Source organism: Stegostoma tigrinum, chromosome 9 (genome assembly GCF_030684315.1).
Source record: "Stegostoma tigrinum isolate sSteTig4 chromosome 9, sSteTig4.hap1, whole genome shotgun sequence".
Lineage (NCBI taxonomy): Eukaryota > Metazoa > Chordata > Chondrichthyes > Orectolobiformes > Stegostomatidae > Stegostoma > Stegostoma tigrinum.
The window spans coordinates 71,861,024-71,874,898 of record NC_081362.1 but is presented as its reverse complement, the minus strand read 5'-3'; the positions used below and the strand labels follow the sequence as shown (position 1 = coordinate 71,874,898).

Sequence of the window (13,875 nt, the reverse complement as noted above, 5' to 3'; positions counted from 1 at the left end):
AAGAATCGAACTAACTGTCTCCTATTAACTTTCTAAGACATCACAAACATTGAATCCCCGAGAGTTAGCATTGGCCTCAAACTGAACTGGATCATCCATATAATCACTGGTGACAACTACAGATTAGAGACGGGGAATTGTTCAGTAGGTAACTCACCTCCAACCTCCCATAAGGCACCAATCAGGATGTAATGGAGTAAGCTCTACTGCAGATCCAATTACACTCAGTCATTCAGCTGCTCAGTTGGAGTAGAGCTGAGTCACCTTGAAGTCGGGGGGGAGGGGGGCGGTGAATGGCAGCAGGGAAACAAATCTGATAAAAGTCTGATAAAAGCTCAGTTGGAGCAGCCGCAGCAGAGTGAAGTGAACCGGAGGGTGAATGGTACCAAACGGAGCAGAACAGCAGAGCAAATACGAGAGTGAACAGTACCAGTGGGAGCAGAACAGAGTGACCCTGGGGGTGAACAGCAGCAGTGGGAGCAATGCAGGGTGAAACTAGGGGTGAATGGTACCAGCTGGAGCAGAATCCAGAGGTGATGTCACAACTCAAAAAGCATGTGAGATTGGTGGCTTGGGAAACAAGTGTAGAGAACAATTTACTGCTATATGGAGGAAATAAAGTCCTTATTTTTGTATTTTGTAGTTTTGCTAGGAATAGAGAGCAAGAGTGAGAGATCTGATTTGGTGATGAGTGCGTAAGGTTGTGAAACTGGTTCCTAGTTTATTGTTTATAATTAGTAAGGTTCATAAATGGCAGGAGAACTTGGTCCCATTGAATGCTTCTCCTGCAATTTACGGGAAATTAGGGACACTTCCATTATTCATGATGACTACATTTGCAAGAAGTGTGTTCAGCTGCAGCTCCTGATTAGCTGCATGGAGTGGCTGGAGCTGGGGATGCATTGACTATGGAGCATCCACGAGGCTGGGAATAATCATTGATAGCACATTTAGCAAGCTGGTCACACCACCATTAAGGTCTACACAGACAGAAATGCAATGGTTGACCACCAGGGAGATCAGTAAGTGTGGGTTGGAATTGCAGGAGTTCCCTGTGGCCATTTCCTCTCAAGCAGATATACCGTTGTAGATACTGTTAGGGGTTGGGAGGTATGGTGGGGTAATGGCCTGTCAGGGGCAAGCAGCAGCAGCCAGATCAGTGGCATCATGAATATCACTGTTGACCAGCAGGGAGGGTCAAAGCGTAGGCCAGCAGTAGTGACAAGAGACTCGAGAGTCAGGGCCATGGATAGGCATTTCTGAGCCATGAGCGAAACTCCAGGATGGTATGTTGCCTCCCTGATGCCACGGTCAAGGATATCTCTGAGCAAGTTCTGGATATTCTGAAAGAGGAGAGTGAGCAGCCAGGGATTGTGGTCATATTGATTCTGATGATGTAGAGAGAAACAGAGATAGAGTCCTGCAAAGGGAATTTACGGAGATGGGTAAAAAGTTGAAAAGCAAGACTTCTGGGGTTGTAATCTTGTGATTATTCCTTCTGCTATGTGCTAGTGAGCTGCGAAATCAGGAAGACAATACAGTAGAGGTCGTAGACGTGCTTGCCGAGCCAGTAGGTTTGGTTGCAGATGTTTTGTCATCCTGCATCATCGGTGTGCCTCCGGTGAAGCATGTCCCGCTTGTTATTTATTTGCCTCAGTTTGCTGGGGTTTTTGGTACCATTTCCAGTTCTGTTTCTCAGTGGTTTATACACAGGACCTAATTCAATGTGTTTGTTGATGGAGTTCCAGTTGGAATACCAGGCGTCCAGGGAATTCCCTGGCATGTCTCTGTTTGGCTTGTGCAATTATGGATGTGTTGGCCCAGTCGAATGTGTGTCCTTCATTCTCGGTGTGTAGTGAGTCAAGTGAGAATCGGTCATGTGTCTTGGTGGCTATTTGGTGTTTGTGTATCCATATTGTCAGTCTTCTTCTGGTTTGGCCTACGTAGTGTTTCTCACAGTCGTTGCGTGTTATTTTGTATATTATACCGATTTTGCTGATTTTGGGTATGGGATCCTTTACTTTCATCAGTAGCTGTTGTAGGGTGGTTGTCGGTTTGTGGGCTATTCTGATACCTAGGGATCTGAGTAGTCTTGTGGTCATCTCTGTACAGTAGGGTGATTAGTGAGTCTGGTCATGTTGTGTCTTCCAGTTGTGGTCTGTCTTGGAGGGAACAGCGAATTGTGCTTTTCGGGCATCCATTCCTTTTGAAGACTCTGTTTAAGTGCTCTAGTTCTGCTTTGCGTAGTTCCTGTTTGCTGCAATGCATGGTGGCTCATTTAAATAGTGTCTTGATGCAGCTCCATTTGTGGGCATTGGGGTGGCTGCTAGTGTAATTGAGTATCTGGTCCTTATATGTGGTCTTTCTAAAAATGCTACTCTGAAGTTCCCCATTGCTTCTGCGGTCTACCATTGTGTCTCGGAAGGGTAGTTGATTGTTGTCCTCTTCTTCTTTTGTGAATTTTATCCCAGTAAGGATGTTGTTCCTGTCCTGGTGGGCTTCTTTTAGTTTTGTGCGTTTGACAATCATGAAAGTGTCATCTAATATCGGACCCAAAGTTTGGGTTGTATAGTGGGGAACGCTGTAGGTTATAACCTTTGCTGAAGCAGTAATGCAAAGGTTAGAATGGACAGCGCTATGTGGGAATATTTTATAGGATAGTTGATAAAGCTCAGGACCAGCATGTTCCCGTGAGGAAGAAATATAAGGATCCCAACATTGAGGAACCCTGGATGACAACAGATATTGATAGTTTAATCGAAAGTTAAAAGAAGCATTTGTAAGGTTTCAGAAACTAAAGTCAGACAAGGCCATTGAGAAATATAAAGGGAACAGAAAAAAACTTAAACAAGGAATTAGGAGGGCTAAAAGGTGCCATGAAATATTCTTGGTAAGTGGGGTAAAGGAGAATCCCAAGGAATTTTATACGTATATTTTAGGAGCAAGAGGGTTACTTGGGAAATATTAGGTCCACTCAAGGATAAAGGAGGAAACTTGTGCATGGAGCATAAGGAAGTCATTGAGATCCTTAATGAGTACTTCACATTAGTGCTCACCAAGGAGGAGGACATGGATGATGGTAAGATTAGGGAGGGGTATGTTGATATTCTAGGGCATGTCAATATTAAGAAGAAGGTGGTGTTGGGGGTCTTGAAACACATTAAGATAGATAAGCCCCCAGGGCCTGATGGGATTTATCCCAGGATACTGAAGGAGGCAAGGAAAGAGATCACTGGGACCTGGATAGAGATCTTTGTATTTCTTCAGTCACAGGCAAGGTCCCAGAAGACTGGAGAATAGCCAATGTTCTTCCTATGCTTCAGAAGGGCACCAATGATAATTCAGGAAATTATAGGCAGTGAGCCTTGGCAATGGCACGGAAATTACTGGAGAAGAATTACAGGGACAAGATTTACCCACATTTGGAAAATATTATAGATAGCAAGCCTTTATGGAGGGGCGGTCTTGTCTTACAAATTTGGTTGAGTTTTTAGAGGAAGTGACAAAGATGATTGCTGAGGGTAGGACAATGGATGTTGTTTTCATAGACTTTACTAACACATTTGACAAGGTCTCTTAGGGTAGGCTGGTCCAGAAGATTAAGTCACAAAACAATCAACAGGAAGTTGGCAAATTGGGTTCAAAGTTGACTTGGACAAAGAAGATAGAGGGTAGTTTGGGAGGTGTGTTTTTCTGACTAGAGGTCTGTGACCAGTGGTGTTCCACAAGGATCAGTGCTGGGACTTCTAATGTTTGCAATACATAGAAATAATTTGGATGAAAATGTAGGTGTTCTGATTAGTAAGTTGGCAGAGAGCATGAAAGTTGACAAAGTTGTGGATAGTTAGGAACATTGTCAAAAGTTACAGCATGATATAGATTAGATGGAAAGTTGGATGTAAAAATGGCAGATGAATGTTAATCTGGGCAAGTGTGCGGTGATGAATTTTAGGACAGCAGATGCAACAGGAAAGTATATAGCAAACGGCAAGACGCTCAAAAGCACTGATGCACAGATGGATCTTGAGGTGGAAGTCCAGAGCTCCTTGAAAGTGGCAACACAAGTGAATAAGATGGTAAAGAAAGCATGCAACATGTTTGCATTCATCAGCTGGGACACCAAGTATAAAAGTTGGTAATCATGTTACAGCTGTATAAAACTTTATTTAGACGTTTGGAGTATTGTGTGTGTTTCTGGTTACGATAGGAAGTTTGTAGAGGCATTGGAAAGGACACAAAAGACAGTTTTACCAGGATGTTGCCTGGATTGGAGTATATTAGCTATAAGGAGAAATTGAACAAACTTGAATTGTTTTCACCAGAGCATCACAGACTGAAGGGTAACCTGATAAAAGTATATAAAACTATGCAAGGCATGGATAGGGTGGATAGTCGGCGATTTTTCCCAGGGTGGAAATGTCAAATCCTAGGTTTAAAGGAAATGTATTAGGAGAGTTTTTTCTCCCCCAGACAGAGGGTGGTTGTTACTTGGAATGCGCTGCCAGGGGAGGTGGTGAAAGCAGATGTGACAATAGCGTTGAACAGGCATTTAAACTGATACATGAATGAGTAAGGAATAGACGGATGGAGACTATGTGCAGGTAGACGGGATTAGGTTGGATTAGCATCATGGTCAGCACAGACATAGTGGGCTGTGGGGCCTACTCCTATGCTGTACTATTCTATCTACTCTTAAGAAGCTTCACACGATCCAAAGCAAAGCAGCTCCCCTGATTGGCATCTCATCCAACACGTTAAACGTTGATCCCTTTATTATCATAACACAGCAGGGAGTACCATCTACAGGATATATTGCACCAACTTGCCTCGCCTCCTTTGATAGGGACTACCAAACCAATGGCCTCTATCATCTAGGAAGCATAACAGAAAGCAGACTATGGAAAGACAGGAGCAGGATTTGGCCATTCAACTACTTGAGCCTGCTTCGGCATTCAACATGGTTACAGCTGATCATTGAGCTCAATACCCTACCCTGCCCTTCCCTCATATTCCTTGATCCCTTTAACCACAAGGGCTATTATCTACCTCCTTCTTGAGAACACAATGTTTTGGTCTTAACCACTTCTATGGTAGTGGATTCCATAGGCTTATCACTCTCTGGGAGAAGAATTTCTCCTCATGTCAGACCTAAAAAGGTTTACCCCTTAATTTTAACAAGGAACCCTAGTTCTGGACTCCCCCACCCACAATATAACACAATTTCCAAGTTCCCCTTCGGGTCACAGACCAATCTGAGCTGGAACTATAATCACCATTCATTCGCTGTTGCTGGAACTCTATTCCAAAAAGTGCATCCACGCCAAATGATCTGCAACAGTTGGCTGACTATCATCTTCTAAAAGGTCATTAGAGATAGGCAACAGATGCTGGACTTGCCAGAAATGCTCATATTCCACGGAAGAATAAAAATAAAGTTGAACAATGTGAATGCGCTTCAAAAGTTAAGTTTATTTTACAATGAATTTTCAAGGAATGGGGCTAATCTAATTTTAAAAAAAGTAAAAAGAAAATCTCCTCTGCACAGATCTTATTTAAAATAAACGTGCAAAACATCAATCCATGGCCTCACTTAGAGCCCAAAAGACAACCAACTGAGGTGTTTGGCATTGAGAATTAAATGAAATTACATAGGTTAAATAAAGGATCCTTTCCTGGGGCTAGTAGAAAGCAGAGGGAGATTCACTCTACACTTCAACAGAACACAGAGAGCTGGGATAAGGGGAGCATTTGCAGGATGGCAACATGTGGTGTGCCATAGCAATTAGTGCTGGGCCATGTTATTTACAATACGCATTAATAACATGAATTGGGAACGAGAACGCACAATCACCAAATTTGTGAATGACACAAAAATAGGTGGAAAAGCAAGTGGTGAGAGTGGCACAAAGAGTCTGCCGAGGGAAATGGATGGGTTAAGCAAGTGGGCAAGAACTTGGCAGATGGAATAGGTAAGGAAAGGTGAGGCTATGCACTTTGGCAGGAAAAATAAAAGGGAACTGAATATTATTTATGTGGAGAAAAACTGCCACAGAACAGAAGCACCTGGGAGACCTGGTGCATGAATCACACAAAGCTACCACCCAAGTTCAGTGAGTAATAGGAAGGCAAATGGAATGCTGGCCTGTGTTTCAAAGGGAATAGAATACAAAAATAGACAGTTGTTACTAAAAACATAGAAGGCACTAGTCAGACCACAGTTCGGATAATGTGAACAGTTTTGGGCCCCTGATGTAAGAAAAGATATACTAGCATTGGGGGCAGACCAGAGAAGGTCCACCAAGCTGATACTGGGTATGGAGGCACTGTCTTATAAAGGAGAGGTTGACTAGGTTGGGCCTGCACTCATTGAAATATAGAAGTACGAGAGGCAACTTACTGAAACATACAAAAATATTAGGGCACTTGACAGGATAGATGTGGAAAGGCTGTTTCTCCTTGTGGGAATCAAAGCCCAGAGGTCAAATTCTTGGAATAATAGGTTGTACATTTAAGTTAGACATGAGGAGGAATTTCTTCTCTCAGAGGGTTGGGAACCTATAGAATACATTGTCACGGAGACCTATAGAGGCTGTGTCATTAAGGCTATTCAATGCTAAGATATACAGATTTTTAATCAGTAAGGGAATCAAGGGATATGAAGAAAAGGCAAGAAAGTGAAGTTGAGGATCATCAGATCAGCCATGATCTCATTGAATAGCAGAGCAGACTCAATGGACTGAATGGCCTACTTCTGTTCTTACGTGTTATGGTCACTATACTTAACCTAAAACTGGTTATTGTCAAGTTGTTGCAATGGAATATATTCAATTCTGCAAGCTAACATTCCCGATTGGAAGAAAATCAAAGCTTGTTTTGAAAGTGTGTAAAGACGGAAGTTAATTACTAACATAGTTTGTGTACACAAGAGATTAATGTCTTCCCCCGCCCCCCTCCCCAGATCATAGAAATAGCCTCCACAGTGAAGGACAGAGGTGAACAGCTAAATTTCATAAAACATGTATTCCTGAAGTTGGCCTCTAGCCAAGGTGAAGAAATTTGAAAATTCTCGGAAATGGATTGATCAAGGGAACATTTTTCAAATTTCTCAGATATCAGGCACATCAACAACTAGAAACAGCCAATGCAGAAAGCCTGTAATTCAGTGTTTTAATGTAATTTTCCATTTAAAGGTTTTGGATGGCAAGAAAAAAAAACATGAAACAAGGGAATGAGGCTGAAAAAATAATCAATTTAAACAGCTGAAACAACATTTAAAATAGATTGTACAAATGCATATTTCGTAAAGGCAAAGAGAAGAGATGATAAAGATGCCAAGATCAATGATAATATTGTACTTCGTTGTCTTAGGCAAATAAGAAGAGGGGTGTTGGGGGGAGGCAATGGCCCAGTGGCATTATCACCGGACTGTTAATCCAGTGACCCAGACAATGTTCTGGGGACCTGGGTGAAAATTCTGCCAAGGCAGATGGTGGAATTTAGAATCACAGATGTAGAGCACAGAAACAGACCCTTCAGTCCAACTTGTCCATGCTGACCAGATGTCCTAAGATAATCTAGTCCCACTTGCCACCATTTGGCCCTTGATCAAATGGACCAATGGACCAAGGAGTGGCAGATGGAAATTAATTTGGATAAATGTGAGGTGTTGCATTTTGGAAAGGCAAATCAGGGCAGGTTTCATGCACTTAATGGTAAAGTCCTGGGGAGTGTTGCTGAATAAAGAGACCTTGCAGTGCAGGTTAATTATTCCTTGAAAATGGGATTGCAGGGAGACAGGATAGTGAAGAAGTCATTTGGTATGCTTGCCTTTATTGGTCAGCACATTGAATATAGGAGTTGAAAGGTCATGTTGCAGATATACAGGATATTGGTTAGGCCACTTTTGGAATACTGTGTTGAATTCTGGTCTCCCTGCTGTAGGAAGGATGTTGTGAAACTTGAAAGGGTTCAGGAAGATTTACAAGAATGTTATCAAGGTTAGAGGATTTGAGCTATAGGGAGTAGCTGAATAGGCTGGATCTATCTTTTCTGGAGCATCAGAGGCCGAGGGGTGACTTTATGGAAGTTTATAAAATCATGAGGGGCATGGAAAGGACAAACAGACAATATCTTTTCCACAGGATTGGAGGAGTCCAAAACTAGAGGGCATAAGGGAGAGGGAAAAATTTTAAAAGGAACCCACACGGCAACCTTTTCACTCCAAGGGTAGTGCATGTATGGAATGAGCCACCTTCATCCTCAGATCCCAAAATTCATCCACCAGTCCAGTCCTGGTGATACTGACCCACTGTAAAACCTCCCGCCTCCTCTCAGGGCTGGCTACCTCATTCCTCTACACTGCATCCAATCCCATTTCCCCACCAATGGAGACACACCTCCATTTTACTCTAAAACTGGCCCTTAAATGGGATATAGCTGGGTGACTGGCCAGTTGGGCAATTTTCAACTGCTGTTTACTTCCCCTCCTGTGCCTGGTGAGTGCTCAAAATTCTGCCCCTTACACTGTTTCTCTTTATACTGATGTTGCCTGACCTGCTGAATGTTTCCAGCAACTTATATTTTTACTCATATTTCCAAACACCCTATTTGCTTTTCTATCACAGCATAAATGTTTGAATCATGTTGGGTTTGCCTTCATTCGCAATATTTATTTCTTGGAATTATTTCTGTAACCATTTCTTTATAACTATACCAGTCTCCTACTCACAGTTGAACAAAAGTGCCAAATTTAAAATGTACTTTAAAACACATATTGATTTTTTATTTACAGTACAATGATTTCAATCATTAGTATAGAGTATCAGATCAGTTCCTTGATCGAATTCTCAGCACAGTTTAGTAACAATAGTAACTACTGTAAACAGGAATATAAAGTTGTAATAATTATTGTTTTAAGTGACTGGCCAAAACTGGCAGATAGAGTTTAATGTAGTGAAGCGATAGGGTAATCTTGGATCTAAGAAAGCTGGATCACAATAGTTTCAAAATGGTTTAAAAAAATTCAGAACTCGGAAGAGAATAGAGATTTTGGAATCCATGTTTGGAATTTACTTAAAGCTAATGGGCAGTAAAAAAAATTAGTAGAATGTAAGCCTTTATTTTAAAGGCATGGAAGTTATGCTATAGTAGTATTAAACTCTGGTTAAACTACATCTGAAATTTCATTCCTGAGCACCTTAGGAAGGATATATTGGCTTTGCTGGAGTTGCAGTGCAGATTTTTAGGAAAATATTGAAGCTAAATGGGTTAAATAATGATGACATGTTGCATAAATGAAATGGATTCCTCAAAGCACCTAGATCAAGAGGGCTTAGAAATCGAGCTAAGCGGTTCAACAGTGACAACAGAAAGCAATTTTTGCAAAGTGAACCTTATTTCGAAGACTGTCAGAACAGAATAAACACAGTTACCTTCGGAGGAATCTTCAGTGCAAAATTTCTGCCTTGAGCATTCCCAGGCAAAATCAGTCTAGTAAGGCCAAGTATTTATATAGCCAGCAACAGAATAGATTCACATCAAAAACCCATGCCTTTTATCTAAATGAGTTGCCACATTCAGAATTTAAAGGTTCTGAAGTCACTTTATCAGCTGTTGAGAGAAGGCAAGTGTGTAACATAAGTGGGAGAGGGTGACAGAAGGGGTAAGGAGCCGGTGGGTATAGAATAGCATGGCAGCTGGATGCGGGTAGAAGACCATTCAATGCAACGTGTCCAAGATAAAGAACTATGTGAGCAAAAGTGGAAGAATTAAACTGACATTCCAGTACTCATTGATAGTGTATTGTGGAGCTCTAAACTTTTAGCAGTTTTCTAATGAAAGCAACAAAGTACAAGGTACCAAACAATAATCTGATTTAAGATATTCTTCGTATTTATGAAAAAAATAGTTTCAGTTCACAGTGAAGGTTGCAACAGTTCAACTAAAATACATTTTCCATGCACAAGGAAAATGTAACGAACCAATGAACTCAGAAATTAAATGTTCTTGGCCCATAATAGAAGAGACATCTTGAAAGGAATTACAGTCTACAACCATTCAAATATTTTGGCCAAATTTAATTTTATAACCTTAGGGAGATTCTGCCTCAATAGATTCATATTCTGTACTCACTTGCAGTTTGCCTCTGTTTAATATACTGCTCAAGTACTTCTTGGCTTCTCTTATTTTGGGTTCATTCTTTTCCATTAGTGGAGTACATTCTTTCAGTTTGGCTGTATTTTCTTTCAGGCACTGTTCCAAGAGGACTTCAGCAAGCAGCAGATTCCCAAAATCATCTTTCATTTGGCATGAAAAAAAATTAACAAATTAGCACTGTCCCAGAACAAAAGTTAGAATTTATTTCAGTGCCAGACCTTACTCCCAATCCTTGTTTAATCACTGATATTTACATTGCTTATTATTTACAACTTACTAGTGTAGGAAAATAGTCCAAGATGATTCACAGAAGTGTTATCAAATAAAAATGGACACGACACCAAAGAAGGAGTTTTTAGGAGGACTATAAGGGAAGGGTTTGTTTGGACAGATGCTAAACAAAAGATCTAAACACACAGGGCCAAACAGTTGAAGGCAAATCCACCAGTTGAAGACAGCAGGGACGAGAAAATTGCAAAAAACATTGTCAGAGCATGGAGCATTCAAGCGGGAATGTAGGCCTGGCTAGAGGCTAGAAAGGGAGTAGCAAAGCCATAAAAGAGATTTACACACTCATTTTCATTGGAGGCATTCCATGTATGTATGAGGAAGGACATAGATGACCAATAAACAGTCCTATGCAGTAACTTCATGGAGTTGGTGCCCAACCTCAGGCATTGCTGGTGCTGTTACTGATATACCTTTATCATTAAGCCTTCAAAAGACTTGGGCTGACAAGCAGCAAGTATAAGAGCTTCGTAATGATTATCTCAAACAAGTGAAAACTCAATCACCTTGTCATGACTTTCAATGGCACTACCATCAATAACTTTGCAATTAACATTTGAGAGCCATATAAACAATGTAGTTTCAGTAGCAGGGTAGAGTCTGCATGTGATCAATCTCTTTCAGCATCTAAAAGGCTTAAGTAAGGAGTATGTTATTAATTGCCAGGTGAGCACAGTCACAGTGGCACAATTTCCGAGTTCAATGTCTACTTTTTTAAAAATTATACAATATATAGCAGGAGAGCCTGAAGTTTTTTTCCCTCTCTCGGATCCTCCCCACCTTTTCTAAAAATTCCAATCCATTATAACAAGTATCTTATTTGTAGAAGACTTAGTTACTAAAAGAATATATGTATTACAATGATCTCACTTGCTTAATGTGACTAGAAGATTGATTTTATAATCGCCAGGGCTGTAGTGAGATAATACTGTACTGAGAAAGATTGGAAATAAATGATAAGAAATGAATGACGAGTTTCCAACAAAGTGAAGAAGATTTTGGAAAAACACCCTTCCTTAATATGTGGTTTGGAAACACAAGTATTATAGAATTAAGAGGGGTATCTCTTCACAGCCATCCAGTTTAATGAATTCCAATCACTGCTGCTTACACTTAATTAACTTAAAGTGGCAGACAATTTTGGAAACAACATTGAGATAACACATCAATGTGGAGGCTTTCAATGAGTTTTTTCATACGTGCGAAAAATCCCACAAATCCTAGTTTTGAATGAGTACAAATACCTCCAAATGTAGAGGTGTAATTTATTTATTACAAGGCTGATTTAAAATCCAATCATAAATTAGCCTGCTATATTTAAGTGATCACTATAAATCAATTTTACTATTGCACCATTGCAAAGTCCAAGGAAAACAAACTCAGTACATGACCCAAGATAATGAAGTGTGAATCTGGATGAACACAGCAGGCCAAGCAGCATCTCAGGAGCACAGTTCATCCAGATTCACACTTTATTATCTTGGATTCTCCAGCATCTGCAGTTCCCATTATCTCAGTACATGACCCATACTGGGTTCTAAGCCCCATCATTAGTGATGTTGGCTGTAGTGAGTGGGCATAAAGTGGAAGTTGTAGTGACTATTATTTTGCTGCTGGTTATTTATTATTTACTGGCTGCTGCTTCTTCCCAAATGATTTTAAAATTCTTATCTTGATTTTAAGTCATTCCCTCACCTTGCTCCTCTCCATCTCTAACCTCCTCCAGTCCCACATCCCTCAGAGATACTAGCACTCCTCTAATTTTGCTTGTGCATTCCTAATAATAACTGCTCCATAACTGGTGGCTATGCTTTCATGTTGCCTCAGTCTTAAATTCTTGAATTCCCTTGCCACACCCTTCTACCTTACTTTTCTACTTTAGAACACTTTTTAAAAGCATATCTCTTTGATCAAGCTTTTGGTGGCCTGATCTAACATCTACTTGGTGTCATATTTTGTTTTATAATGCTCCCGAAGCATTTTGGAGCAGTACGTTATGTTAACATTGTCACATCTACAGCAGTTGTTTTGTCTATTTCTGATAGCTCAACGTTGTCTTTCAACTAAATATAATTCGAATTATTGCATAATGCAATAAAGTAGCAGAGCAAAATTCAAAATTGAAACAACAAATAATTAAATCTCCAAAATTAAGGGAGGTATATAATTTTCATTTTAATTCAAGCAAACTTGGAAAAAATACAACCTGGAAAGCAGCTTATGCAATACCATTGTCAGAACACTAATTACATTCATGTGGAGTTACTCCTATTTAAAAATAGATAATTTAAGCCAATGATCAACTTGTAGAGAGATTAATTTGATACATATGTATTAAGAGTTCTTATGATGAAGTTCACTCTGAATTTTCCAGACTGTGTAACAATCTCATCAGCAGAATTTCTGAGAGATAAAGTAAGACTTTACAGAAATGCAAATCATCTCCATTCACTGTGATTAGTCTGAGCGGTCCTGAGGACTTTATATTAACAGCCAAAGGCTTAAATATTATCCCTGGCTTGACCCCAAGTGAGATAAATCCAAAATGTTCTCAGGTCTACCACAACTGATTTCTGCAGCTTGTGACTAAAGATATCATTGTTTGTTTGACAGCTGCCATGGGAACAAGCATACCATTGATACCAGCTCGTACCATTCAGTCATTATCTGCTTCAAAACAATACAATGTGAAACCATAAAAAAACACACAGCTTTTCCAATAAAGAAAACCACATTTTTGCCCAAAGCATGTGGTCATGTCACTTTATTCCACTCCATTGCTTTCCTCATCATTTTAAAACAGTACTAGTTTGGACTAAGGAACAAAACCCATAGACACCAACTACTTTCCAGTACCTTATAATGTGTGGGCATGCCTAGAAGTTAATCTTAACATGTGACAGTCAACCACAGAAGCCATCACTAAATGCCCATTGTAACCCCTTTTAGAGTAATGCAGAAACATACCTGTGGTTATGTAATGCTTGATAGTTGCATGCTCAAATGGACAGAACAGAGCAGCGATAATAAAGTGTGAAGCTGGATGAACACAGCAGGCCAAGCAGCATCTCAGGAGCACAAAAGCTGATGTTTCGGGCCTAGACCCTTCATCAGAGAGGGGGATGGGGAGAGGGTTCTGGAATAAATAGGGAGAGAGGGGGAGGCGGACCGAAGATGGAGAGAAAAAAGATAGGTGGAGAGGAGCGTATAGGTGGGGAGGTAGGGAGGGGATAGGTCAGTCCAGGGAAGACGTAGAGGTTAAGGAGGTGGGATGAGGTTAGTAGATAGGAAATGGAGGTGCAGCTTGGGGTGGGAGGAAGGGATGGGTGAGAGGAAGAACAGGTTAGGGAGGCAGAGACAGGCTGGGCTGGTTTTGGGATGCAGTGGGAGGAGGGGATGAGCTGGGCTGGTTGTGTGATTATCTTGGATTCT

The 13,875-nt window shown here is 40.7% G+C and overlaps 1 protein-coding gene across 1 annotated transcript in view; it reads right to left on the bottom strand.

Moving 5' to 3' along the window:
* The window catches only part of LOC125455231 (tetratricopeptide repeat protein 7A-like), a 314,850-nt gene that overhangs the window by 290,204 nt on the left and 10,771 nt on the right, over positions 1–13,875 (bottom strand). Inside the window, exon 2 of the mRNA XM_059648618.1 lies at positions 10,132–10,295. Within this exon, the coding sequence (XP_059504601.1) occupies positions 10,132–10,295 (164 nt within the window). The remainder of the gene's footprint in view (positions 1–10,131; positions 10,296–13,875) is intronic.